Source organism: Equus quagga, chromosome 11 (genome assembly GCF_021613505.1).
Source record: "Equus quagga isolate Etosha38 chromosome 11, UCLA_HA_Equagga_1.0, whole genome shotgun sequence".
Taxonomy (NCBI): Eukaryota; Metazoa; Chordata; class Mammalia; order Perissodactyla; family Equidae; genus Equus; species Equus quagga.
In genome coordinates, this window is record NC_060277.1 from 70,733,869 (window position 1) to 70,760,725 (window position 26,857).

The 26,857-nt window shown below is 57.0% G+C and overlaps 1 protein-coding gene across 5 annotated transcripts; it reads left to right on the top strand.

The window, feature by feature from the left end:
• Positions 1-1,509: 1,509 nt before the first annotated feature.
• CLUH (clustered mitochondria homolog) lies at positions 1,510-22,680 on the top strand. Of its 5 annotated transcripts, none has more exons than XM_046675859.1 (26): positions 1,510-1,711; positions 8,814-9,016; positions 9,809-9,980; positions 10,935-11,078; positions 11,276-11,400; positions 11,495-11,649; positions 11,731-11,856; positions 12,157-12,304; positions 12,532-12,624; positions 13,437-14,131; positions 14,894-15,117; positions 15,308-15,412; positions 15,555-15,655; positions 16,523-16,675; positions 16,761-16,823; positions 16,926-17,170; positions 17,441-17,525; positions 17,671-17,824; positions 17,905-18,044; positions 19,111-19,191; positions 19,272-19,397; positions 19,479-19,600; positions 19,883-19,976; positions 20,073-20,207; positions 20,291-20,364; positions 21,173-22,680. In XM_046675859.1, the coding sequence occupies exons 1-26, from the start codon at positions 1,612-1,614 to the stop codon at positions 21,357-21,359; spliced, it is 4,050 nt and encodes a 1,349-aa protein (XP_046531815.1). In that variant the 5' UTR covers positions 1,510-1,611; the 3' UTR covers positions 21,360-22,680. The 5 variants fall into 5 exon arrangements, 4 of the variants coding, with proteins under 4 accessions (XP_046531815.1, XP_046531816.1, XP_046531814.1 ...); XM_046675860.1 differs by having other exon boundaries at positions 15,311-15,412; XM_046675858.1 differs by lacking the exon at positions 1,510-1,711 and adding an exon at positions 5,272-5,902 and having other exon boundaries at positions 15,311-15,412.
• The last annotated feature ends 4,177 nt before the right edge of the window (positions 22,681-26,857 follow it).

Below are 26,857 nucleotides of genomic sequence, written 5' to 3' on the forward strand. Positions count from 1 at the left end.
CACCAGGTTGCAACTTCTTCTGGTAGGGACTGGGTCCTGTTCATCTCTGATCCTCCTGCAGCTCTGAGCTCTTGCAAGCTGTGCTTGAAAGACTGAGTGACTCACTGAGTGTTTTACGCTACCTAAAGTGCTTTGATGACCACCGTCTCCTCCCAACAGTTAAGTGAGGCTAGACAGATGGGTGTTTTTATTTGACAGAAGAAGCACCTGAAATTCAGTGGGGTGAAAGTCGAAACACTTGCTCGAGGTTACAAGAAGAGACAAAGTAGAGGTTGCAGGATGCAGATTTCCAATCCAGTACAAGTCAGTGTTAGGTTCATGCACCACTCTGGCTGCCTGCCTTCCCTGTACACGCAGGAGTCAGGTCTTGCTTTTATTTCTAATCTTCTTGTGCAATAGTCCTAACTCATCTCCCCCTAGTCAAGCTCAGTTCCCCTTATCCTCCACACAGCAGCCAGAGCATTTCTCACCTCCCTTCCTCCTGCTTAAATGCTTCAAGTCTTTCACTAGCTCCCCTTCCCACCACGTGTACTCCAGGACAAAGTTCACTTTCCTTTGCAATTTTTACGAGGCCTTAGGGCCCGCCCCAGCCCACCTCTGCAGCTTCAGTTTCTCAGTCCCCATTAGATCCTGGCCAACGTCAGATGCTTCCCAGTGGCTTCCGGGCCTGTGCATGGAAGACCCTCCCCACTCTGCCTGGAGAACTTCAGCTCACTGGCAGGACCTGGTAAAATGTCACCTGGGGAGCATTCTCTGACCTCACTTCTCAGTCCCTACCAGCCCCAAACCCTTGAAAATATGAACTACCGTAAAGTGTCCAGGCTGCGGATTTAGCCTGACCCAGCGCTCAGTGACCTTGGTCTCAGCTTCCTCCTTTATAAAATGGGGATAACGTACCAGCCTGGATGTGAGCACCCATGTGGTGAAAGGGGTCGAGGCCGCTGGGAGGGAGACCCGTTGTGGCTCAGCACAAAGTTTGGTGGGTCCATTTCTGACACTTATCCCCATTAACCACCCGCCACCCCCACCTCTAGTGACCATGCTCTAGGCCGCCCCCCAACCCCTCCTCAAGAAGCCAGAGGCACCCTTCAGCAGAAAGGGCAAGCTTGGTGAGGAGGGCGCTGAGGGTCACACTAACACCGCAGGTTAGAGACCGCGTGGTCATTTGGCATGTTTGCAATAAGAAGCAGTGGGTCATTGCGGGAGGGGACGGTTAGCAATGGCAGTCCTAGAAGAGTCTCCATCCAAGGTCAAGGCGCCCGCCGGACAGGCAGGGAATCGCAAGGACGTCCTCCTCAGCCCCGCCCCTTGAGGGGGCCCGAAGCTTCTCTCTCATGAGTCTGGGTACGTTCCCTTTAAGGCGTTCGGGAAAGTCACCGCGTTGGTAAACGGCCAACGAGGCGCGGCGCGTTTTGTCCCTCGCGGGCCTCCGTGGGTTGGGCAGGGCGCGAGGGCGGGGCAGGGGAGCGGTGGTGGGGTCAAAGGCTACAGCGCACACCACGTGGGCCGGTGACTCCGTCCTTCCCGCAGCGGCCGCGGCGCGCAGGGCACTTGGGTTAGTGGCGCGGCGGGCGGCTCGGACAGCCTAGCTGGACGCCCGTTCCCGCCGCCATGGTCATCAAAACGGACGAGTTGCCGGCGGCCGCCCCGGCCGACAGCACCCGGGAGCCCAGCTCGCAGGCCGGTGGCAAGGGGCGGCCGGGCGCGGCCGGTGAGCGGGGCGGGGGCCGGCGGGTAGCCGGGTGGGAGGCTGGACCGGGCCGAGCGGGCGGGCGGGTTCGGGTTTGCGCGGGGACCGCCGCCTTCCCTCCGCGCCAGGCCGGGTTGCATCTCACCCGGCCTTCCACCGGACCGCCCCTGCCCTGAAGGTCACCTTCACTGTCGCCCCCGGCTGCGGCCCGGACTTCACAGGTGGGGTCCCGGGGAGGACAGCAGCGGCGGGCACCGGCGCCGGGCACACGCGCGCCGGATCGCGGGGACACGTGCGCGCACACGCGGTTTCGGGGTGTGCCGCTACCACAGACGGATTGAATCGGCGGCCCCACCCCCTCCGCGTCCGGGTCTAGGGAGCCCTCCGGGCTGGGGTACTGACTTTTGCTTCGTCAGGCACTCCTCCGCGGCATGATCCCAAGCATTCTCTGTGCACAGGGCTGCAGCCCTGCGAGTAAGGCTCAACTTGGGACTTCCCAGGCTTGGTCTGTGGGGAGAGCGCGAGTTGCATGTGTGTATTGTGAGGGGGCTTCTCTGGTTCCCTCCCAGAGGCAGGGCTTTAACCCCAGGTCTGCAGGGTCTGATCTCTGCCCTGTGAGGTGTTGGCCTGGTTGGCAGATGTAGGGGTCTGCATGTCTACGGGGGCAAAGCCAAACTCCTTGGCAGGAGGAGGTGTTTGTGCCAGAACTTGATCATTAACCCGCCTTATTGCGAAAAGTGGGTCAGCCCAGAGTTGCTGTTTTTAAGGCAAAGGTCGTTAGTGTGGCGCTGAGCTTCCAGCTCTCCCTCCATTTGGGCTGTGTGGCAGTGGCTTTGGGAGTGGCTGCAGCTTTTCTCCCGTGGGGCCTGCTTCTCTCCCTTTCTCCTGAGTTGCCTCTGTGCTTTCCATCATGGTTTTAGATTCCAGCCTTGAGGCTGGAAGCTCCTCCCCAGCTCCTCAATTGTCATCTCCAAATCTTCTTCAGAGCCCCAGGGCTGGACTGTGGTCCTTCTGTTCCCCGGGTGGCAGTGTAGTGCAGAACTACTCCTGTCTCCTACTCCTCCCGACTCTGCTCAGCATGGACTTGTCATCTTCCTCTCGCTTCCCAGTTTCAGTGAGTAAGGATGAGAACAGGGTTATGTAGGCTCTGTGACCCTGTAACCCATCACAGCAGGGTTCCCGTGTGGTGGGGGATAGGTACTGTGGCAGCTTTGCTAATTGCCTAGACAAGGCCAAGGTTTGGGCAGAACGACAAATGCTGATGGCTCCAACCTGCCAGGTTTTGCCTTGATGTGGTTCTGAATCAGTGGGGCAGGCTAGATGAGAGGAGGTCGGGCTGACTGAGTTCCCCTTTAGAAAAGAGACCTGAAGAGATGAAGTGACTTGCCCAAGGTCACACAACGATTTAGCTGCTGGGGGTAGCATTTGGAGTTCCAGCTCACAGCCAACATGTCAAGGCTGTTCCGGCCTGTCCCAGAGGAAGCTGGGACAGGCCTATTGGTTGGGATCGTATGCTGAGAATGTGGGCACTGAGAGTATGTTGGAGGATTTCTCTGAGGGCCTGAGTAAAACCCCTTCTCAGCTATGTGCTGAGAGGCTCTGTCTGGGGGACCCTGGGTCGGGGAACAGAACAGCTGTTCATTTTGGGAAACTGGGAGCATACCAGCAGGTGGAACACTGGCTCCTTATATCTCTGGGAAGCTAGTATAGATAGCTAGGACTTGAATTACAGCTAGCCTGAGTCTACGCAAAGAAGAAGGGAGCCTGAATTGAGACCCCCAGCGGGCTCTTATTCAGGCTCCTCCCCTCAGGATCCAGCTCTGGAAGGCTCTCCAGTACTTTGAGGAGGTGATCAGGGCCTTTTGTTGGGAGGCGCAAGGGTCAGTTACCTTCTTGGGAATAAAGCTGCTTTTAGGGGTTAAGAGAACGGGCAGGTTTTTCAAGTTCACAGTGGTGTGTCAAGTTCCTTCTGTCTAGGGGAGGACTCCTTGGGGTTGAGGCCCAGAGCAGAAGAGAAGGGTACTGGCAAACTGGGGAGGGACTCGACGGCTTAGAGGAGCTCCTCGGAAGGATCCCAAAGCTCTTCTCTTGGGTAGGTCTGAGGAGAGCAGCTTGAGGAACCCTGGACTACCACCATACCATGCAGACTTGCCTCTGGTCTTGGGGGACAGGAATTAGGCAAAAGAGGTGCCCGCCTCCTTGGGGTCTTCCTTAGGCTGCCTGTCTGTCCCTGCTGCTTTTTCTTGAAGCCCTGGGTTCTCGGGATGGGGTGCTGTGTCTTCTGTGGCCTTTCTTCCTGCTGGAGCCTCACCTGCTAAGGTCTTGGCTGGGGTGGGGCCTGGCCCTGGCACAGACGACTGAGGGAGGCTGTGCCAGGCTGGGGAAGGCACACAGAGGCCACCCCAGCTGGCCTAAGTTTCTTTTCCGACTCCTTTCTGCTGCCCGTGGGGTCCTGGGGCTCCCAGGCCAGGGCAGGGTATGCTTTATCTCTTCACTCTGATCTGGCCAGTGAAGACTGGGGTGGGGAGGGGGCGGTTCACCGCTCCTTGGGCAGCCCCTTCCTGTTCTGCAGAGAAGCACCTTTTCCCTTTTCCCTGAAGCCCAGATCCTCAGAGGTGCCCCTGGGATATGAGAGGAACCATGCTGGCCCAGAGGTGTAGAGGCTTGGGGAGGGAGTCCTATGGCTGAAGATAGATCTGCCTCGTGGGCCAAGGCCTGAGGCCTAGAGGAGGAAGGGGGTACTCTGTATCTTGTGGGTGCTGTAACCTGGGGGGATAGCACTCGGGACCATGGGCCTGGGCATCTGATGGCCCTGTTTTTTTCTTGACCTGGCTTCGCTTCCTGTTGCCTCTGCGACTTTGGGCAGCTTGCTTACTAGCCTTCTGGAGCCCCAGTTTCCTCAAGTGAGGTGGGCTGGGCCTAGAGTGTGCGTAGGCTGTGTGGTGACCAGAATGGATGTGGCTGGCACCACCATTCGGGGGTCATCTCCAGGCCCCCCGTGGCTTCTCCAGAGGCTTGGGGTGTGTTGGGGGAGAGGGTGGGATAAGAGAGGCTCTGCTGGGCCTGGCCTTTCATACCATCTGGTCAGTGTGTGGGGGCTATAGAAAGGCTAAAGGGTGTGCTGGGTGCCAGTCCCTCTGGGTTGCCTTGGATGGGACTGGACGGACGTTGGAGGTGGGGTGGCTGGAGCAAGCCTGGCTCCCCACCCCCACCCTGGTTAGTATGGATGCCGGAACAGTCCTGACTGGGCCCTGGCAACAAGTCAGAGGCCCTGGGAAGGCGCCCTGGCGAGGCTGGGCATGTTGCTTCTCCACAGCCAAACGGCCTTCGGCCTCTTGTTGCCAGCTCTGTTTTCCCTGGGGGGAGACTTGGTTTTCTCCTGGCAGTGCAGGGACTGCTGGGAAGGGAAGACGGAGCCTGCCAGCTTCTTGATGGAGCTAGAGGCGTGGGGCACAGATGCGGTTGTCCTCTGGGAGACTGGGGGCCCATCCCCCTCCCGCCAGAACCAGTGACTCTCAGGAAGGGGAGAGCTGCCAGGTCACCTGCAGGGGGCAGCATGAGCCAGACGCCCTGGCTGGTCACTTGACCCAGGAGGAGGCAGGGTGCTCAGTGTCTGCGCCTGGTGGACAGGGGGCGGCCACCTCATGGCCTGGGCCCAGGTCTGTGCCAGCTGTTGCCGGCAGCTGGCTGAAGCAGTCCTGCCCACTGCCACTGGGGTTGAGACTGAGGAGAGGACCCTCTTGCTGGGCCCTGCCTCTGCCAGGCAGTCCCCGGGACCCTTGATCCCAGGGGTCCCAGGTACCCCAAACCCTGGGTTCTCCTGCCCCTCTAACGGCTTCACTAGCAGTGACCCCCTTTCTGAGGGGTACAGGAAGGAGGGCCTGAGCACTGGTAGCAGCTCCACCTGGGGTCCTGGAGCCACAGCGGCCTCCTGGCCCACAGCCGTCCTTCTGGCCGACCTTGAGCAGGATGCAAGGCAGGGGGAGTGTGCCCTTCCCAGGGCCGTCCCAGCAGGCCTGGCCCCACTGAAACCCGAAGCCAGCCGGAGCTCTAGCCCTGGGCCGACCAGCTGCATGGGAGCAAGCGTAGTGGCAGAGGTCGGACCGAGAGACACAACCAGTGCCGGGCCTGAGCCAGAGACCTGGCTGCCTCGCTGCCATGGCAGTCCTGAGACTCCAGAGCCCAGGAGAGGGCAACCACCGACTGCACCAGGTGGGCCTTGGGGGCAGTGAGCCAGGTGGCTGGCCTCTTGTGGGGAGATCACTTAGCCTTACTCCAGTGATAGGGAGACTTCAGGGTCCTTTGGAGGAAGGAGGAAGGGCAGGGCGGGCTGTCCTAGGGGAAAGGAGGCCCCTGGGAACCACATTCCTTTGAAATCTGATAGGAGATTGAATGCCGCCTGGGGCAAGAACCTGGTGCCAAGGTGCCTTCTGGGCAGGCTCACTGGGCTGGGGAAGGCAGAGTGGGAGCTGTGGCCACTCTTGCCTTGTCTTCCCTGCCCTCCTCCCAGTCTTCCTGGCCCAGACTCAGGGAGCACAGGCTGCCTGTCTGGGTCTCTGACTTCCCACTTTTGGGGTCTCAGACCTCAAAGCTCCTGTTCCATATTGGATGGGGACCCCTTACTGCGTCTCCCCTCATTCCGGGGGATCACCAGTCAGCAAAAGCTTTCTCAAGGAATGTTGGGGGAAGTGCCTCCTCATATCTGCCATTCCTTTTGCTGCCTTTTGAAAGCTGACCAACCACCGCCCTTCTCCCCGCCCTGCTGTCCCTGTCTGCTTTGTCATAGAGTTGGCCAAATTCTCCCTTTGGGGCCGGCTGTTCACTTTCTGGGGGCTTGGGGCTGTGGGCTAACTGGATGGAGAAGTCCTTGTGCGTCCTTGTGGTTCTCGGGAGTTTCACTTCAGGTTTGGAGAGGTGTGCTGGGAATGGGGACGGGGGTGATGACAGCCATCAAAGGTCCACAGTGGCCAGGATTGAGGGCAGTGCAGCTGCGTGGTGGTGTCCTCTCTTGATGGGGAATCTGGGATCCACTCTTGACCTTGGGCAAGACTCTGAACTTTTCTGGGCCTCAGATGTCCTTGTTTGGGGGAAGGAGGAGGGGACTATATCTGAGCTGCTGGAGGTCCTGTTTATCACTAAGTGGAGGGGACACGGGGACGAGGGAGTGGCTTCGCTCCATGTCCCCCTGGTGTGCCCTTCTGTGCTGGGCTTATCTCCTTTCCTGAGGCCCCTGCTCCACGTTTCTGGCAGGTCTGGGTAGGGCCCACACAGCTCTGGGGACATGCACCTCATCCCCGCTCCTAACAGCTGGGTAGGGAAGAGGAGGTGGGATGGGCTGGGGTCCAGAACAGCTCGATGAGCTAACCTGTCTGCAGCTCCCAGAAAGCAAGGGGCTAGTTTAGCTGCCAGGTGGACCCTGAGTGGGAAGCCCCATGGGCCAAATGGGCATCCAGGCAGGGCTGTGTGTTGCTGGAGGGCTTCTTTGAGGAGGTCCTCTTGCTCCCCAGAGCAGGGAGGGGCCTCTCCTTTGATCCCCTTGGTGCCAGGGTAGAAATGGAAGGTTTTGTCACCTGCTCCCGGCCTCTCTCCACAACATGTGAGTTGGGTGCTCTTCACAAATAATTGGACTCAACTACACGTTTACAGTAATTAACTCAGTGTCTTTCTGTTGAGTGTGGGCAAGACAGAAGGAGGAAGATAGAGCTACTGGTGGGAACAGCCAGCCACCCAGAATGCAGTAGAACAAGTGCCCTGGGAGGTGGTAACCATGTCTCTGGGGACAGTGGGGTGGCGGTAATTCTGCTGTCTGGGGTCATTTGGGCAGGTTTTAGAGAGGAGGGTTTATTTCACCGAGGCCTGGACGGCTGAGTAAGAATTTGCCCAATGCATGGTCTGTCGGGGGCAGCACGGGTGGGAGGGAAGATGTGTGGCCTGTTCTCAGGCTTCCAGGTAGTTTGGTGTGGCTATACCTCGACAGGGAGAGCTGGCAGGAGCCAAGATGGACTTCAGGCTGTTGCCTGAGAGTGTTGACTTAAGAAGCTTGGATGTGGTGAGCAGTAGGGAGTTTAGAAGGTTCTAAGTGGTGCTCTTGAAATAGGGGAATTGGCCTGCCCAGGGCCATGGCTGCAGAGCCTGGGTCCCATGGCCAACTTGGAGGTTAGCTTGGGTGACTAGATAGGTGCCTTGTGGGAGCATTCACAGAGAAGGGACCAGTTTGTGGCGGAAGATGAATTCCATGCTGACATAATGAGTCTTTGGTGATGCCTTGGAGTAGCCACGTATTGAAAAGCTTGAGCAAGGCCTGGATTGGCCATGTGAGCTGTGAGGCAGGAAAGCATTTGAAGCCATGGGAGAGGGTGAGATGAGAATGAGGAGAGGCTGGGGCCCAGGGACACTCACAGCTCAGACTGCTAGAAGATGGAGCTGGAGAGGGAGGAACAAGACTGTCAGCGTCTGTCAGGGAAGAGGAGGAGGAAATGAGCAGTGGGAGGGCAGCTGAGGGGAACCCAGACACATTACAGCCAGAGAAGACCCTTGGGTTTGGCCCTCGGGGTGGCATTGGTGGCTCCAGGGAGAGTGGTTTGGGTGGCGTGCTGATATAAGTGGGACTAGTGGACTGAGGAGTGGATGGAAGGGAGGACCTGGGTGTGGAAGGGAGAAGACAGTGGCCTGCAGGTGGCCAGGGCTGAGGGGACTTGTGTGCCCAGTGTGAGGTGGGACTGTGGAGTGTGGGGTAGGGCCAAGTCTCAGAAGGACATGGAGATGCCATTTTTTAATTTTTTTTGAGGAAGATTAGCCCAGAGCTAACTACTGCCAGTCCTCCTCTTTTTGCTGAGGAAGACTGGCCCTGAGCTAACATCTGTGCCCATCTTCCTCTACTTTATATGTGGGACGCCTACCACAGCATGGCTTGCCAAGCAGTGCCATGTCTGCACCTGGGATCCAAACCGGCGAACCCCAGGCTGCCGAGAAGCAGAACGTGCGAATTTAACTGCTGTGCCACCAGGCCGGCTCCCACGGAGATGCCATTCTATAGGGCACATGCCCACCCTTGGGGGTGAGCGGATGGCCTCACCTGACCAACTAGGGCCATCTGACTCAGTTCCCATCTTGTCACCTGCAGAACTGCCGTCAGTCATGCTGTTGAATGGGGACTGCCCAGAGAGCCTGAAGAGGGAAGAGGGGACTGCCGAACCGCCCCGGGAAAATGGGCTGGATGAGACCGAGCCAGGAGAGGAGACCACTGGACAGGAAGTCATTGTCATCCAGGACACAGGCTTTTCTGTGAAGATCCTGGCCCCTGGGATCGAGCCCTTCTCCCTACAGGTGAGATGGGGGAGGGGGTGCTGGGGACCAGGGCCAGAGCCTTTTAGGGAGGATGAGGCTGGAAAGCCAAGCCTTGCCTTTGTTCGTCCTGGCCCCAAGTTATAGCAGGAAATTGAGGGTCCTGTGCCTTGCCCAAGGTCATTCAGCTAGCATTGTGGATGTGGCAGTCCAGGTTTGAGTCAGTGCCCTGTTGCTGGGGGATAGCGCCCAGCTGGGACCGCCAGCCCTGCCTGGGGAAAGGTATTCCAGCGGCTGAGTGCTGTTGGGGTCCCAGGGCTCCTCAGCCTTCTGTGCCCTCAGGTGAATCACCTCTCTCTCTCGCTGTGGTTTTACCGTCTGCCTAAGGGAAAAGCCACGCCAGAGGTCTAGCAAACCGTTAACTCACTGGGGAACCAGGCAGTGCCCTCTTACATCTTTTGTATCCGCAGCTTGGGCCCCAGAGAATCCCTTCTCGAAGTGGGGAGCCCTTTGCCTTGGGGGCCTTGGCATTGGGCAAGGGAGGAGGCAAGATTGCCAATTTCTTTTCCCCGTTCTTCTATCTCCTGCTGCTCTGCTCAGGGCTTGCTCTTGGTCTACAGGAATAGTTTAGGCCCGAGGGTGACGGGGCTAGGCTGTGTCCTGCACACATACACAGGTGCAGATGGGAATGGCCTGTATGGACAGGGCCTGGAATTTAAAAGCCAAAAAGTGGGAAACTGAGTATTTGGGGCATTGACTCTAGGGATCCAGGTGCTTTGCACTGGGTGAAGCGGTTTGCCCTCACCAGGGTAGTCGGGGCCTTCTCCCTGGCAGGTGTCCCCGCAGGAGATGGTACAGGAAATCCACCAGGTACTCATGGACCGTGAAGACACGTGTCACCGCACCTGCTTCTCACTGCACCTGGATGGCAACATGCTGGACCACTTTTCAGAGCTGCGCAGCGTGGAGGGGCTGCAGGAGGGCTCCGTGCTACGTGTGGTAGAAGGTTTGTCCGGAAGTTGGGTGGCCTGCCAAGGGAGGGCACATGGAGGCAGGGCCAGGCAGTACTCCACCCGTCCCGGCTGGTATCTCTGTGTCACAGATGAGCTCGTGGAGGCTCAGAGCAGAATCAAACTTGTGGAGGTGGGATTGGAGCACAGGTCTGCTTCTCAGGCCATCACATGTGCACCCTCCAACTTCATGGGTTAAATTTCAGGTTTGTGATTTAAAAAAAGAAACAGTACTAGGCAAGGGCTTGAAATCAGCCCAGTCAAATTCTATGGAGATAAAAGTTAAATCTTATGAGGAAACAAGTCTCACAGCTCTCTAGTAGGGAAGTTGGGCCAGGTGTGGAGCCATCAGCTAGTGTGGTGAGGCTGGTTTGGTTGTAAAATAAAAGTTCTGGTAAATTTGAGTCCCATGGGGAGGAGTGGCTCAGAGGTTCCGGGCATGTTGGCTTGTTAAGAGCAAATATGGAAAAAATGTAACCCAACTCTGTCCAAACTTGATCACGAACCTCTCTCCTCCCCCAAAAGAGCCTCCATTAAAATTTCGTGAAACATATTGGGGAGCAGTGTTGTAGTTCAGGGTCCTGGTAAGTCCTCAGGCCACCCTTGAGCGAGGGCTGCCCTAGGGCACACGACCAAGGCCACAGGGGCCCAGCAGCTCTGTAGGCCTGCCCGCCTGTGGACAGAGCAGCGAGCTTTTGTGGCTCCCCAAGGCCTGTGTGCCCTCTGGCAGAAGGTTCTTTGCAAACAAGGATCCCTGCCCACTAGCAGGCAGGTGTATGTGTTGAAACCAGAACTCCAAATTAGGTGTTCATAGTGGAATTTGTAAATGGAAGCCTAAAATTGAAAATCAAGACCACCTGTGGTAGCACCAGGGCAAAAACTTCTCTGTGCTGGGCAGCATGTTGCAGAGCGGGGCCCTGGTAACGCCCTGCCTCTCCCCCTCCCAACAGAGCCGTACACGGTACGTGAGGCCCGCATCCACGTGCGCCATGTCCGAGACCTGCTCAAGAGCTTGGACCCGTCCGATGCCTTCAATGGGGTTGACTGCAACTCCTTGTCCTTCTTGAGCGTCTTCACCGACGGCGACCTGGGAGGTGCGGGAGGCACTGGGGCCAGGGGTTGGGCAGAGGGGCTGGGAGCAGGTTGGCCAGGGCTGACAAAGGGGCTGAGGGCCAGGCCTTCCCACCCAGAGGGGGTGGGGCTGGAGGTGCCCAGACTGGGGCCAGTTTAGGCTGGGAGGTGGTTGGCCCCTGGGTGGCCCTGTGCTGACCACCAGGCTCGGGTCCCTCAGACAGCGGGAAGCGGAAGAAGGGCTTGGAGATGGACCCCATCGACTGCACGCCACCCGAGTACATCCTTCCAGGGAGCCGGGAGCGGCCGTTGTGTCCCCTGCAGCCCCAGAACCGTGACTGGAAGGTGGGACTCCCGGAGCAGAGCCGGGAGGTCTCTGGCAGGGCGGGGGTTCACCACACCAGGAGGCCTGGCTACTCATGCTTGGCCATTCCTGCAGCCCCTGCAGTGCCTGAAAGTGCTCACCATGAGTGGCTGGAACCCACCCCCTGGGAACCGTAAGATGCATGGGGACCTCATGTACCTGTTTGTGATCACGGCCGAGGACCGGCAAGTCAGCATCACGGCGTCCACGCGGGGCTTTTATCTGAACCAGTGAGTCCCTGTGCGAGCCTGCTCCGAGTCCATGCGCAGCTGCTTGGGGCGCCCTGTGCAGTGACCACCCTCTCCCTGTAGGTCGACAGCGTATCACTTCAACCCCAAGCCCGCCAGCCCCCGCTTCCTCAGCCATTCCCTGGTGGAGCTGCTCAACCAGATCAGCCCGACCTTCAAAAAGAACTTTGCTGTGCTGCAGAAGAAAAGGTAATGCCTTTGCCCCATCTCTGCCCCTTGTCTGCTGTCCCGGGGGGGATGGTGTGAACCAGCCAGCCTAAACCCTAGCACTTCTGTCCTAGGCTGCTCAGCCCTCAGCTTCCCAGCCTCCTTTTAGGGAGCTGTTGGCCAGGTCCCGAGATAGCAGTCCTAGGAGAGGCACCGATCTGCTTCTGTCGGGCTCTCCAGGGCTGGAGTCTCAGGACAGGGAGACAGTGGAGCAGGTGGGGTCCCAGGGCAGGCGTCTGAGCTTGGTGGGCTGCCCCATCTTCCCTCCTCTGCCTGCCACAGGGTCCAGCGCCACCCGTTCGAGAGGATCGCCACCCCATTCCAGGTATACAGCTGGACAGCCCCCCAGGCAGAGCACGCCATGGACTGCGTGCGCGCAGAGGATGCCTACACCTCGAGGCTGGGCTACGAGGAGCACATACCCGGACAGGTGCCTGTGGCCCAGCCCTACCCTCCCTGCGGGCCTCCCTCCTATGCCTTTGGTGGGTGCCGGGATGGGTTCTCTGTGCTTCCCTGGAGGCTCTATCTGCTTGCTTGTCTGTCTGATTCACTTGGGAGCCTGTGGGACTGTCCATGGGAAGGTGGAGGAAGTGACTGCCCAGGGCAGATCATGGGGCACGGGCTGAGCTGGCGTCTCCCTCCCCACTCCCTTTGCAGACCCGGGACTGGAACGAGGAGCTGCAGACCACGAGGGAACTGCCCCGCAAGAACCTGCCTGAGCGGCTGCTGCGAGAGAGAGCCATATTCAAGGTGCCCATGGCCTCTGACCCGCCTGCCCCCCTCCAGCTGTTTTCTTGTGGACAGGAGGAAAGCTGGCATACGCTGCAGGGGGTTCTGCTGCCTTCTGCCTCCTGGCAGACCACCCCAGCTCCTTTTTCTGGCTTCTCTGAGACTTGGAGTCCGTAGGCAGAGGAGGGACCTGCCTCCAGTGTGGGCTCAGTGACAGGGTCCATTCCGGCTTCCCACACTCCACGGACCGCCCTGGGGCCCTCGCCTGGGCACATATGCCCTACTGTGATGTTATTAGTGCTTTTACAGAGGTAGAGAGATGGAGAGAAAATAGTGCCTTCAAAAAAAGCTAAATTTAAAATCTCCCATAATCTTACCACCTAGAGATGGTAATGGTAAAAATAAGGTCTAAATGTCCTGCGTACTAATTTTGCCAGGGGCTCTGCCAGTCGTTTTGTAGGCGTTGTCTCTGGTAGTCTTCTAGACCCCTTGTGAAGGTAGGTGCTTTTATTGTCCCCTTTCTGTAGTTGAGAAAACGGGCCTGAGAGGTGACCTGTCCAGGTTCACCCGGCCTGTGATTGGTGGGTGCCACACCCGCTCCAGCGCTTCCGCTCTCTGTTAGTCACTCAGCTCTGCTGTCTGAATATCAGTGTTAAGTTTTTTTGAAAAAAGAGTTTCTTGCCCTTTGCCAAATGTGAGGAAATGGAGGCTCAAGTCCCTCGGCCCCCCGCAGGCCTCTGCTTCCACCATCTGGGTGAGCTTGACCAGGTGGGACGAAGGCTGAGGCTCTTGTGGACAGAGCCTCTCACTCTCCCAACCTTGGGTCCCCCCAGGTGCACAGTGACTTCACGGCGGCAGCCACACGGGGTGCCATGGCGGTCATCGATGGCAACGTGATGGCCATCAACCCCAGTGAGGAGACCAAGATGCAGATGTTCATCTGGAACAACATATTCTTCAGCCTGGGCTTCGATGTCCGTGACCACTACAAGGACTTCGGTGGGGACGTGGCGGCCTATGTGGCGCCCACCAACGACCTGAATGGCGTGCGCACATACAATGCAGTGGACGTGGAGGGGCTCTACACGCTGGGCACGGTGGTGGTGGATTACCGTGGCTACCGTGTTACGGCCCAGTCCATCATCCCCGGCATCCTGGAGCGGGACCAGGAGCAGAGCGTCATCTATGGCTCCATTGACTTTGGCAAGACAGTGGTGTCGCACCCACGATACCTGGAGCTGCTGGAACGCACGAGCCGGCCCCTCAAGATCCTGCGGCACCGGGTGCTCAACGACCGCGATGAGGAAGTGGAGCTCTGCTCTTCCGTGGAGTGCAAGGGCATCATCGGCAATGATGGGCGCCACTACATCCTCGACCTGCTGCGCACCTTCCCCCCTGACCTCAACTTCCTGCCCGTGCCTGGCGAGGGGCTGCCCGAAGAGTGCACCCGTGCTGGCTTCCCCCGCGCCCACCGGCACAAGCTCTGCTGCCTGCGCCAGGAGCTAGTGGATGCCTTTGTGGAGCACAGGTGAGGAGCAAGGCCTGGGAAACCGGGCCAGGGCTGGGCTGCGCCCAGCCGGTAGGTGGTTCTGATGCCTGATCTTGGTAAGAGAGGCTTTGGAAAGTGGAGAAGAGTTAACTCTGGCCGCAGTCATTACAGCTCCAGCCTCCCCCGCCCCCAACTCTGACGTCGGGGTCCCCAACAGACATCCAGAACTTTATATTGGTCAAAAACTAGCAAGCAGCTAGACCAGTGGCTCTCAACTGAAGCAGTGCTGTTCCTTTAAGGAGCGTGTGGAATCTGCTAGGGTGACTTTGAATATCCCGGTGCCAGGGCCTGGGAGGAAGGGCAGGGGTGTCACCACTGCTGGCATTTAGTGCTTAGGAGTCAGCCACATCAAATGTCGCACACCACAAATAGTTCTTCCTTTCAAAATGCCGGTGGGCTTCCTGTCACTCTTGAGAGCCCTGGCCTGCATGGTGAGCCACTCCCCCACCCATCCCCTAGCCGTTCTCTTACTCTCTGGAAAGATCTCGTATTGTGCTGCGACCTGCAGCCTCCTGGTAGAGTTGCTGGGCAGGCACCTACATGCCTGCGTTGACTCTTGCCCACTGGGCAGGACATGTCCCCGTGTCAGCAGAGTGTCCAGTCCCAACGTTCCTTAATCCCAGCAGGCCAGGAGCCTGGGGCTTGCCTCTCCTCCCCATAGCCTGAGGAAGCTGCTGGGCCAGCGAGGCTTCCAGATTCCCCTTTCCTATCCCCTGCTCTGCCTGCTCTGCTGTGCTCTAGGTACCTCCTCTTCATGAAGCTGGCTGCCCTGCAGCTCATGCAGCAGAAAGCCAGCAAGTTGGAGAGCCCCACCTCACTGGAAAACGGCGGTCTCCCCTCCCCGGAGTCCAAGCCTGAAGACCCTCCAGGACCCGAGGCGGGAAGCGAGGAGGAGGGCAGCAATGCTAGTGGCCTGGCCAAGGTGAAGGAGCTGGCGGAGACCATCGCCTCGGACGACGGGACAGGTGGGGCTGCTGTGGATGCCGAGGGGAGCCCCAGGCCTGTCCTGGCAGCTGGTGCTTGTTGGGGGTGGCTCACGACTCAGCCCCTAGAGAGCCAGGCAGACGTATCTTCAAGGAGCTGCGGGAGGCTCAGGGCAGCCTGGCCCCACCGACGGTGGAGTGGGCTGCCTCCCAGCAGGCCGTGTCTCCACAGCAGACCCTCGGAGTCGGGAGGTGATCCGCAACGCATGCAAGGCAGTCGGCTCCATCAGCAACACAGCCTTTGACGTTCGCTTCAACCCTGACATCTTCTCGCCAGGCAAGCGGTGGGGCAGGGCGGGCACAATGGCCTGGGGGTCATCTTGGGGCCTTGTCCACCCACCTGAGTGCCAGCATTTTTCTTGCCTCCCTTCTTCGGCCTCCCTTCTGCGTGGCTCAAGCCTCTGCCCTCCCTCCTGCAGGGGTTCGCTTCCCTGAGTCTTGCCAGGAGGAAGTTCGGGACCAGAAGCAGCTGCTGAAAGATGCCGCTGCCTTCCTGCTCTCCTGCCAGATCCCCGGCTTGGTGAGCGGGGGAGACAGGGGTAGGGGGCTGCACCAAGGCTGCACTTACAGGCCCTGGGGCCTTGTCCATCTCTGATTCCGGAAGCTTGTAGAACCTTCGCAGGAGTGACTTCCTTAGACCTGCTGACCTGCAAGGCAGGCAGGGCAGAGTGCTCATCCCCATGGTACAGGTGGGGCCGCTGACCCAGAGAGGCCAAGGGAGGCATTGGGTTCAGCCTCTGCTCTGCCATGCTCTCCATATGGGCCGGCAGCTGGGGGTATGGTCCCTTGAGCCCCTGTGTGATGGGATGGCTTACAAGAGGGGTGAGGGGCATCTGGGAAAAAAGGTGCGGGGGGGCCCTCCTGTTCACCCTCACAAGCTTTGTACGTAGGCCCTGTGGATGACAGGGTGCTTGTTCCCTCCTAAGGTGACTTTGAGGTCAGTGGTGCTCTTGTCTCAGATCTTTGAGCCGAGCCTGCTGTGCCCTGGCCCCCTGCCCGACCCCTCCAAGGCTTGGCACAGGGATGGGGTGAAGCTGTGGTCCCCGAGTGGTCCCGCCTGCTCCTTCCTGGGTGGTCAGAGGGGAGCCTGTTCTGCCCACTGAGCTCTTTGAGTTCATCACCTCTGGGACTCCCTCATCCCTGCCTCCCCATCAGGTGGGCCAGGCAGTCCCAGGGCCCCTCTTTCCTGTGGCTTGTGTAGAAGGCTGTGGTCCAAGTTCTCACGTCTTTGCTGCTGCTTTATCTCCTTCCCTCATCCCCACTGGGAGCTGGGGTCTTAGTCTCCTTCCTCAGGGCCTCAGCAGAGCATGAGCTCCCCTGGGAAGACCCAGGACAGGAGGAGGCTGAGGGCCTGGGCTGGGGGCGCCTGACCTGTTGCAGCCCACAGGTGAAGGACTGCACAGACCATGTGGTGCTGCCCATGGACGGGGCCACACTGGCCGAGGTGATGCGCCAGCGTGGCATCAACATGCGCTACCTGGGCAAGGTGTTAGACCTGGTGCTCCGGAGCCCGGCTCGTGACCAGCTGGACCACATCTACGTGAGTGGTCCTTAGGGTGGGTGTGTGACAGTGGGGCCAGGATGGAGGCCTGAGCCTAACTAAGACTTCCCTCGAACTCTTGCAGAAAATTGGCATTGGAGAGCTCATCACCCGCTCTGCCAAGCATATCTTCAAGACATACTTACAGGTACCACTGTTCCCTCCCCAGCCTCGGTCGTGTGGGGCATCAGAGAAGAGCCCTGGGCTGCGGCCTGAGGGCCCTCGTGACTGATCCAAACCTTCCTTACAGGGAGTTGAGCTCTCTGGCCTCTCAGCTGCCATCAGCCACTTCCTGAACTGCTTCCTGAGCTCCTACCCCAACCCCGTGGCCCACCTGCCCGCTGACGAGCTGGTCTCCAAGAAGAGGAACAGGAGGAGGAGAAACCGTCCCCCGGGGGCGGCGGATAACACGGCCTGGGCCGTCATGACCCCCCAGGAGCTTTGGAAAAACATCTGCCAGGAGGCCAAGAACTACTTTGACTTCAGCCTCGAGTGGTGCGTGAGTGGCATGGCAGGCAAAGTGGGTGCTGGGCTCCCAGCCAGCATCGAGGTTCTCTGACAATGTGGGGCAGTGGACTAGGAGAGGAGAAAGGGGGGAGCTGTGGGGGCCATTCGTTCTGGAAAGTGCGGATGGGAGCTGTTAGTCTGAGTCCTCCAGGAGTCCTGGCTGGAGGAGGAGTGGCTGGGAGGGGCACCTGGGTGGGAGGTAGCTGTTGGGGAGGGGCGGAGTGGGGGCTGCTCGGCCTACCTGCCGCTTCTCCCCAGTGAGACTGTGGACCAGGCTGTGGAGACATACGGCCTGCAGAAGATAACGCTGCTGCGGGAGATCTCCCTGAAAACCGGGATCCAGGTGGGTACAGTTCATTGTCCCTCCTGTGCCGTGGCTCCTACAGGGCCGTTGGGGGAGGTGGCTTTCTCTTGACACGTGGTGGTGGGTTGGGAGGTGCTGGCCATTTAAGCCTGGGACTGAGCCTGCCTGGGGGCGTGTCCCCTAGATCCTGCTGAAGGAGTACAGCTTCGACAGCCGCCACAAACCCGCATTCACTGAGGAGGATGTGCTCAACATCTTCCCCGTGGTCAAGCACGTCAACCCAAAGGCCTCGGATGCCTTCCACTTCTTCCAGAGCGGGCAGGCCAAAGTACAGCAGGGTGCGTGGCCAGGTGCGGCTCGGGGGAGGGGGGTTCCCTGGCCTGGCCCTGACCTTGCCACCCTTGGGGGTGCCCTGCAGGCTTCCTGAAGGAGGGCTGCGAGCTCATCAATGAGGCCCTGAACCTGTTTAACAACGTGTACGGAGCCATGCACGTGGAGATCTGCGCCTGCTTGCGCCTCCTGGCCCGTCTCCACTACATTATGGGTGACTACGCTGAGGTGGGCCTTGAGCACCCTCTGGGCTGTGTCAGCAGAGGCCTTGGGGCCTGGCCTTGCACTGGGGATTGGCGAGTGAGGGGGCTGGGGCCGTGTTCTCACCCCTGGCGGCAGCAGAAAACGGGAGTCCAGGCCTGCAGAACTGGAGCACCGTCCAAGGGGCCTGGGATGCTGCTCACCTCCGGGCCCTCCAGGGAGGAGCAGACAGAGACCTGGGAGACCTGGCGAGTCGCTTGTTCTGCCTGGGCCTCCCCCGTCTCTGCTGTGCCTGTGGACAAAGTGGGAGTGATGGCAGGGACGTTGGGAAGGATAAATTTTGAGACTCGGAAGCACCATGTAAAGCTGCTAGGGGTGTCTCTGCTGCTGTTTTTACCTGTCATGCAGCTGGGGGTGCACCTGCCTCGTCGGCCCCGGGGCTTCCAAAGGTGGTTTCCTGGGGCAGACACGCTGGAGGCGCATCGCCCTTCACCCACAGCGATTCTTGTTTTCTTTTGCCTACAGATGCCTGTTTTTTTTTTTCAATACTTTATCTTTAGCACAGTCTTAGATTTGTATGTATGTATTTGCATAGTTTTTATTAAGGGGAAAAAAGGCTTAAGACAAGTTTTTTTAAAAAGTGAAACGGGCTGGCCCGGTGGCGCAGCGGTTAAGTGTACATGTTCCACTTCGGCGACCTGGGGTTCACCGGTTCGGATCCCGGGTACAGACATGGCACCGCTTGGCAAGCCATGCTATGGTAGGCGTCCCATGTATAAAGTGGAGGAAGATGGGCACGGATGTTAGCTCAGGGCCACTGCTCCTCAGCAAAAAGAGGAGGACTGGCGGCAGTTAGCTCAGGACTAATCTTCCTCAACAAGAACGACAACAACAACAAAGTAACACCTTCTCAGAGTGAGGCATAGACTTCCATGGTCACAACAGCTGAACCGTGGCCCTTTGTCCCTGCCATTGTGCAAAGTAAATAGCTGCAGTCGGGATGAAGCCAAGCTACTGTGTGTCCGTTCATGGGCCAGGCAGAGTCGGTGTGGGGCAGTGCCCACCCTGGGGTGACAACGCCCCCTTCTCCCAGGCCCTGAGCAACCAACAGAAGGCAGTGCTGATGAGTGAGCGAGTGATGGGCATCGAGCACCCCAACACCATCCAGGAATACGTGAGTAGCCATGGGCGGTGGGGTCTGTGCAGGTAGGCAGGGTCTGCGCCTGCCCTGCCTTGACACAGCTGTCCCCGCAGATGCACTTGGCCCTGTACTGCTTTGCCAGCAGCCAGCTGTCCACGGCCCTGAACCTGTTGTACCGCGCCCGCTACCTCACACTGCTCGTGTTCGGGGAGGACCACCCGGAGATGGCACTGCTGGACGTGAGTGCTGGGAGGGGCAGTGGGACTAGCCTCAGCCCCAGGGGAGCGGGAGCTGACTAGGGCCCTCCCGACTGCCCCCAGAACAACATCGGGCTGGTGCTGCACGGAGTAATGGAGTGTGACCTGTCGCTGCGCTTCCTGGAGAATGCGCTGGCCGTCAGCACCAAGTACCACGGGCCCAAATCCCTCAAGGTGGCCCTCAGGTGAGGCTGCGCTGGGTTAGGGGGCAGGGGGGCCCCAGGGCCACAGGGACAGGGTCCCAGGAAGCACTTGGCATTGAGGGCGGGCACGGGATGCAGCGCTCTGTCTCCCATCTGACTCTTGAGGAAATTTCTCTTAATTTCCATCTCTTCTCGAGTCCTGGACTTGTTTGTGGGTAGATTACGTAGCAGGATCCAGAGTAGTGTGCACACCCCACAGCAGGCCCCCACTGCCCTGGCCCATTCGTGTCCCTCCTTCACCCGCCGGGCCATGCCTCCTTGCAGCCACCACCTGGTCGCCCGGGTCTACGAGAGCAAAGCCGAGTTCCGGTCAGCCCTACAGCACGAGAAGGAAGGCTACACCATCTACAAGACCCAGGTGGGCTGCAGCAGGGGCCGAGGGGGTGGAGCTGGGCCTGTGGGCTGTGGGCAGCCCTGATCCCTTCCTGCCCATGCCGCCTCTCGCCCCCTGTAGCTGGGCGAGGACCATGAGAAGACCAAGGAGAGCTCTGAGTACCTCAAGTGCCTGACCCAGCAGGCCGTGGCCCTGCAGCGCACCATGAATGAGATCTACCGCAACGGCTCCAGCGCCAACATCCCACCCCTCAAGGTACGTCCCCGGCGGAGCTGGGTGGGCCCACACCCCAGCCTCCCGGCGCCCACCCCTTGGCTCATCTTCCCTGCCACCTTCAGTTCACAGCCCCCAGCATGGCCAGTGTCCTGGAACAGCTCAACGTCATCAACGGCATCCTTTTCATTCCTCTCAGGTGAGGCCCCTCCACCACCTGCACCCCACCCCCTCTTAGCAGTTGGCCTTGAGTTTTCTGTTTTAATAATATATAATACATTGACATGGCTCAGAATTGGAAAGTACAGCCAAAGGTGAGACGTTTGTTGTGAGTCCTTCTGGAAATACTCCGCGCCTAATTAAGCAAACACGTATCTGTAATCTTTTTTCCCTCTTTTTTTGGGCACAAAATGGTAGCAAGCCATGTGCATAGGTATTTTTTTTTCCTACACTTAACGTATCTTGGCGGTCTTTCATTTTGGTACATAAAGAGTGGCTTCCTTCCTTCTGTGGCCTCCTGCTCTTCCAGTGTAGACATGTGCTTTACAGCCAGACGCTGAGGGTTCCAGTGTGGCTCTTACAAACAGTGCCGCCTTCGTGGGCCCCTGGTCCTGTCTCCCTCCCACCAGTGTGGGACGTGGGTTTGGTCCAGCAGGGGTTAGGGCGTTTACCATGTACCAGCTGGGAGGGCGTCCTAGCCCACTCATTTCCTGTGTGTAACCTGCTGTAGGAGAGACCACATGTGATGCAGTGGGTTTGAACTAGACATAAAGGCCAAGTGGGAGCCAGGCCTTAGCTGGAGGCTGTGTCTAGTGCACCGAGTTCGTACTTTTTAGTACTTGGGGACCTTTCTGCTCTGGGGAGGGGAGCACTTGTTCCACACAGATCTCTCACTGACTGAAGCACAGAGCCTGATCTTGTCCCAAGTTTGTTTAAGTAAAGCCAGTAAGGTGACGGGGCCCAGGCCCGCTCTGATACCCACCCTTCACCCCTGTTCTTCTACTCAGCCAAAAAGACTTAGAGAATCTGAAAGCTGAGGTGGCACGGCGGCATCAGCTCCAGGAAGCCAGCAAAAACAGGGAGAAGGCCGAGGAGCCCATGGTCACCGAGCCTGAGCCAGTGGGGGCCCCAGAGGATGTGGCCTCCCAGCCCCCGGCTGCCAAGGACCCTTCTTCCCCGAGCTTTCAGGGGTAGAAAGGGAGAGACAGATGAACAGTCAGCTGCCCCGTTAACCAGTGATCCGGACTCCAGGAGAAGGGGAGCATGCCCTGCAGATCGGGAGAGGAAACAAGTCCCTCTTCTTCCACGTTTCCGACCCCAGCCCCATCCCCAGCATCCTCCTGGGACCCCGGCCTGGCCTGCCTGTCCCCAGAAAGATGTTTTTGCACTGGTTCAATGAATATACGATGCAGAGGCCTAACTGAAGACATGTGAATGGAGTGTGTGGGCATCAGTTCCCAGCTGGGGGGCAGGTGGCCCCACAGGCCCCCATCCTCGAGCAGTGTGTGCGAATGTGTCCATGCCCGTGAGCGTCTCGGTCCATCCTTCCTAATTGTACATAGCCCCGAGTGGATGACGTGCAGCTGAGATTTCTCAGGTCATTTGTATGTTTGACATTATGGCTGCTGCTTTTGCTGCCACTACCCCTGGTCCAGCCTGGCTTAAAGTCCAGGTTTGAAGCCAAAAAGAGGGGAGCTTTCCTGTGTCCTGGGATGGGGAGCCAGAGCTCCGTGGCAGGGCTGGAGGGTCGGGGTGCACTTTAGCTTTGTGGCAAGGTGGGAGCTGCGGTAGCAGCTTTACTAATTGGGATGGGTCTGGCCTGGCTGTGCTGGGGGTGGGCCGTGGCGGTGGTTCCTCAGACACCCCTGTGCCCAGCCACAGCCTGTCTGCCCTTGGGCCCCGGCAGGAGGCGCTGCCTCCCCACTCCCTGCACCCCAGTCGGGGCTGACTTTGGGGGCAGCAGTCTGAATGTATCCTTCTCCCCATTTAACCTGAGCTGCCTAACGCACAGTGGGGGTCGGGGGGAGTGAGGGGTTGAGGAACCAGGGCTGAATCATGGATCCTGGGGGGGAAGCTACTAGATACAGGAGTGATTATCATTGTTTGTGGAGCCCAGGTCCCTACCTGGTCCTTGCCACACAAGCACCTTCTACAGAGAGTAGCTCTGGGTGGCAGGGTGGGGGCTGCATGGAACATGGCGGCCCTCACAGGCCCTGGCTCCTCCCTCTCTCGCCTGCCTGTGCCGCTTCTCTGTGCCTGCTGTTGGAGCCCTGATGGGTGGGTGGAGTTCGCCACCCTGGTGAGCCTGAGGGAGGTGTTCCCAGGAAGGGGCCTCTGCCTGGGAGCTTTGCGGGGAGCTGCTTATGGGTGTTGTCTGTCCAGACACCTTGTTTCAAAGGGAGTGGGCGGGAGCTAGCAAGCAAAGCATCCCCACAGCTGATCAAGAACTTTTTCTTGTTTTTAAACCATCACGTCTTCATTTCACATTGGAATAAAGTGAGTTTTTGAAACCTGCTGCCCCAGTCTCTCCTGTGTGTTCTGTACCAGTCTCACTTGATTGTGAGGGCTGCTGCCAGAAAGGGTTTAAAGCATGTGAATGTGTATAAATTAGGTCAAATTCAAGGTTATGCTTATAATGTCATTTAAGCGGGAGGAAAGAGGGTGGAATCACAGGCACCCAGCTCGGGTTTACCAGTTGGCCAGTCCTGAGACCCATGGGAGTGGCACACAGATGAATGCCACCTCTTCTTGGTCACGGGAGAAGGAAAGGCTGAGAATCACTTCTCCGTTGAGCTTTGTATGGTGCATGCTGGAGCAAAGGCAGCTGGAGTGAGGGTGCTACAAGGTGGGGGCCCAGGCCCTGGGCATGCTGGCCCTGAGGTTACTGAACACCTAACTCTGGGCATCTGCCCTTGTCCCTTTCGTTGAGTCGAGAGGACTGACAGCACTCCCCAAAGACTGGGAGTGGGAGGAGAATGGACGGTGTTTGAAGCTTGCCTCCTAGGGCGGCTTCAGGGTTAGCGAGGCTCTCGTGGAGATCTAGGGAGGAGAGGGAAGGGGAGCCCACCTAGGTGGCCTTGAGGGACAGGCCTGTGACGTGGGAGGGGGTTTGGAAAGGGCTTGTCTCTAAGCAGGGGGGAGTCTGATTACAGCTGGTGGCTTCTGCTCAGCCATCCCTTTCCTGAGCAGGCAGGCCCTCAGCCTCACGCATCCTAGAGTGCCGGTTTGAATACTTTTTTTTGAGTTGTGTCTTTGACATTCCGAAAAAAAATTGCAGCCCTAATGCCTGTTAGCTTTCCTGAACCAACTAGAAAAGACGACTTCCCTGCCCTCGAGGTTTTCAGTTGCCGTCAGTGCCTTGACGGTGCTGTGACGCACGCTCCCAACACCCCCCACCACGTGGTGGTTGTATTCTGAACATGCCTTCCTACGGCCTTTATCCTGTGAACACTAGTCACATGTTTCACAGCACTTCTGGAACTTATCTTGTAAAGCTGAGAAAGGATTAGGTTTAAAACCTACTAGTCACCTGAGAGGCCCATTTTTCATGGTTGATCTCTTAAGTGTATTAGTGCTGTCAGATACCGTTTTGACAACCCGGATAACAAGGGGCTGCTGTTGTATAAACAAGAGGCTCTAGGTATGAAATCCACCCTTTCTCCTTGCCTTCTCTGAGTTGACAGATTTCAGTTTTTTAAAAAGGGTGAACAGTGGCAGGGTTAATGTGAGAACCAGCATGTCATGGTCACGGTCTGTGTGGATGGGCAACTGCTCAAGATGGAAATTAAGGCTAAATCGTGTGAGCCACACCCAGCTCTGTCTTCCTGTACCCTATGCTGGTCTTTCACTTTCCACTCTTCTTCCAAGTTAGAATTTCTTTTAACATGCATATTACTTTCACACCTTAGAAATTTTTTTTTTTGAGGAAGATTGGCCCTGAGCTAACTGCTGCCAATCCTCCTCTTTTTGCTGAGGAAGACTGGCCCTGAGCTAACATCTGTGCCCATCTTCCTCAACTTTATATGTGGGATGCCTGCCTCAGCATGGCTTGCCACGCGGTGCCATGTCCGCATCCAGGATCTGAACTAGTGAACCCCAGGCCGCCAAAACGGAACGTGCACACTTAATTGCTGTGCCATCAGGCTGGTCCCAGAAAATATTTTTAAAAGAACTATTATAACCAAACTTCAATCATGTGTCTCCACACCTGCCCTCAAATTGTCATTGTTAGATGTTAAGTATTTTCGGGGGTTTTTTTTGGTGAGGAAGATTCACCCACCCTGAGCTAACATGTGGCAGTCTTCCTCCACTTTGTATGTGGGATGCCTCCACAGCATGGCTAATGAGTGGTCCAGGTCCACACCTGGGATCCAAACCTGTGAACCCAGGCCAATGAAGCAGAGCATGCGGAACTTTAACCGCTCGGCCATGGTGCCAGTCTAAAGATGGGTATTGAGAGACCTGTTAGACTTCCTTGAGGAATTCCTATATATCCTGAAACTGAGAATAAGGTATCCTAATGTGGCCCGAGTATTTCCTCACCCCTACTTCCAGATCTAAAATACCAAATCAAATAAAGCATGCATAATTAGGACACCTACAGAGGACAGGCAGCCCTCCTCAAATGGAAAGTGAAATACCCCCATTAAGCAGGCAAATCTATCGATAGTAAACCAGACACCGAAATGCAGACAATTCAGGACACAATTACCCTAAGAATCAAGTCATTTCATATAGAATGATTGAAGAACCTTCCTAAGTGCCAAGTGTGGGTAACTTAATTCTTTCTTAGCCATTCCCAGCCTCCACCCCATTCTTAATGGCCATCCCACAATGCAGTTAGCAGTGGGGTGTGACGTGGTGATAGGGAGGTGCTCAGGGATGGGGTGAGGGTCTTCCTTACACTTAAACAGCCAATAGAATGCTTTATACAGGCACAACCTGATAAAGGAAAGAGTAAGTGCATTTCGGTTAAAGTCCCAGCTCACCCTTTAATTAGCTTAATACCTTTCACATATAACCTCTCCTCAAGTGAGCCTGTTTTCCTGTCGATAAACATTCACTAATATCCACCTGTAGGGGGTATATGTGAGAATAAAGTGTGTTGAGAATAAAGGTTGGTACTGGCATGTAACAGGCATTTTGTCAGGAATTTTACCGCCTCTAATCCCTCCACCTCCACTTTTATTGAAAGAGGGCTGGTGACCAAGTGGGAACGACCGAACAAAATATTCAGTAAGGACAAGCTCCACATATCAAAGAAAGAGGAAAGAGATCGGGTTTAAAAGCCCAGGGACCAGTGGCTTTTGTCCAAATTTCTTCTTTGATGAGAAGTTAGTTGGATCATTTAGATAAGTGGTTCTCAAACTTGAGCCTCCGCCAGAGTTGTCTGGATGGCAAATCTAAAATAGGTATGCTGGGTCCCACCCTGTTTCAGATACAGTAGGTCTGAACTGGAGCCCAAGAACTTGCATGTCTAATGAGTTCCCAGGTGATGCTGCTGCTGCTAGCCCTGGGGAACAGAGAATCACCTTCCAAGAGGACTGTGGTACGTCAGCAGTTGAGAATTGTCAGTCTGCATGCAAGCTAATTTTCACCAAAGACCAAACAGGGACAGAGCTGGCACATCCAGGATGCAGCATTATATCTCCACCAAGTCTTCCACTTGCCTACCCATCATCTCCACTAGGGACAGACACAATCATGAAGCTCTGAAGGAAGCCTGATGTGTCTAACACCAGTGAGTTACTCAACAGGTTTTGAACAGCTAACTGCATTTCAGGATAGTGATACTAAAGCTAGAACTCCACCCCTAGGGAAAGTGATCACCATCATCTGGATCTCAGCCTGGGAGCAAAGAGGAGCCCTGCAAGGAAATGGAAAAGCTGCAAAATGCAGGGAATTGTAACTGGAAGCAAATTACTTTGGTGCTCTTGGCTATTTTGTTTGGGGGTAGAAGCTACTCCCAGCAGGAGGCAGGAAAACAACTGGGCTATAAGAAAAGAGTCGCCACATCATTCAACACGTCCTTTATACTGAACAAGGCTGGAGACTTCGGAGGTGCCCTGAAGACACTATGGACACGAGCTGCACAGTGGTGTAGGGATGAAACACATGAAAGAGCCAACGTGCAAAGCGCAGAGGCGGCTAGGGGCTTCTGGGGTGAAGATTTTTTTGGTACATTTCAACCAAAATGTAAAACAGTTATCAAGAATCTTCAAGAATCCAAGACCACTGGGCAGGATAAGATGCTCATTCACTAGAACAAAGTGGGTAGGAACCCTTATCTCTAGCCCCTGACCACAAGAGGGCCAGGTCTTTGTAAGGGAGGCTATAATAGGTCACTCCTGGCTGTAGAGTCACTGTCCAAAAAGGGCTACTGGAGGGGAAGGTGGGGCCTTAGAAGACAGGCTGGAGCTGCCAGACCTAGTGGGCTCTCTATAAGCCCACCACCGCCAAGATCCCCTATGGTCACCACTTCTAGCTCCTTCCTCCAAATAGGATGAAGGAAGCAGACAGCAAAGGTGGTGCTGGCACTGGCCTAAAGAAAAGCCTTCCATCAAGGCCCTGTCCCCAATTTGATTTTACTCTATGACTGGTGCTGAAGACAGCCCCACTTCCTATTAGGACTCAACTTTAAAGGTTTTAAATCCGTGCACAAGGAGACCAAAAAAAAAAAAAAAAATCACATC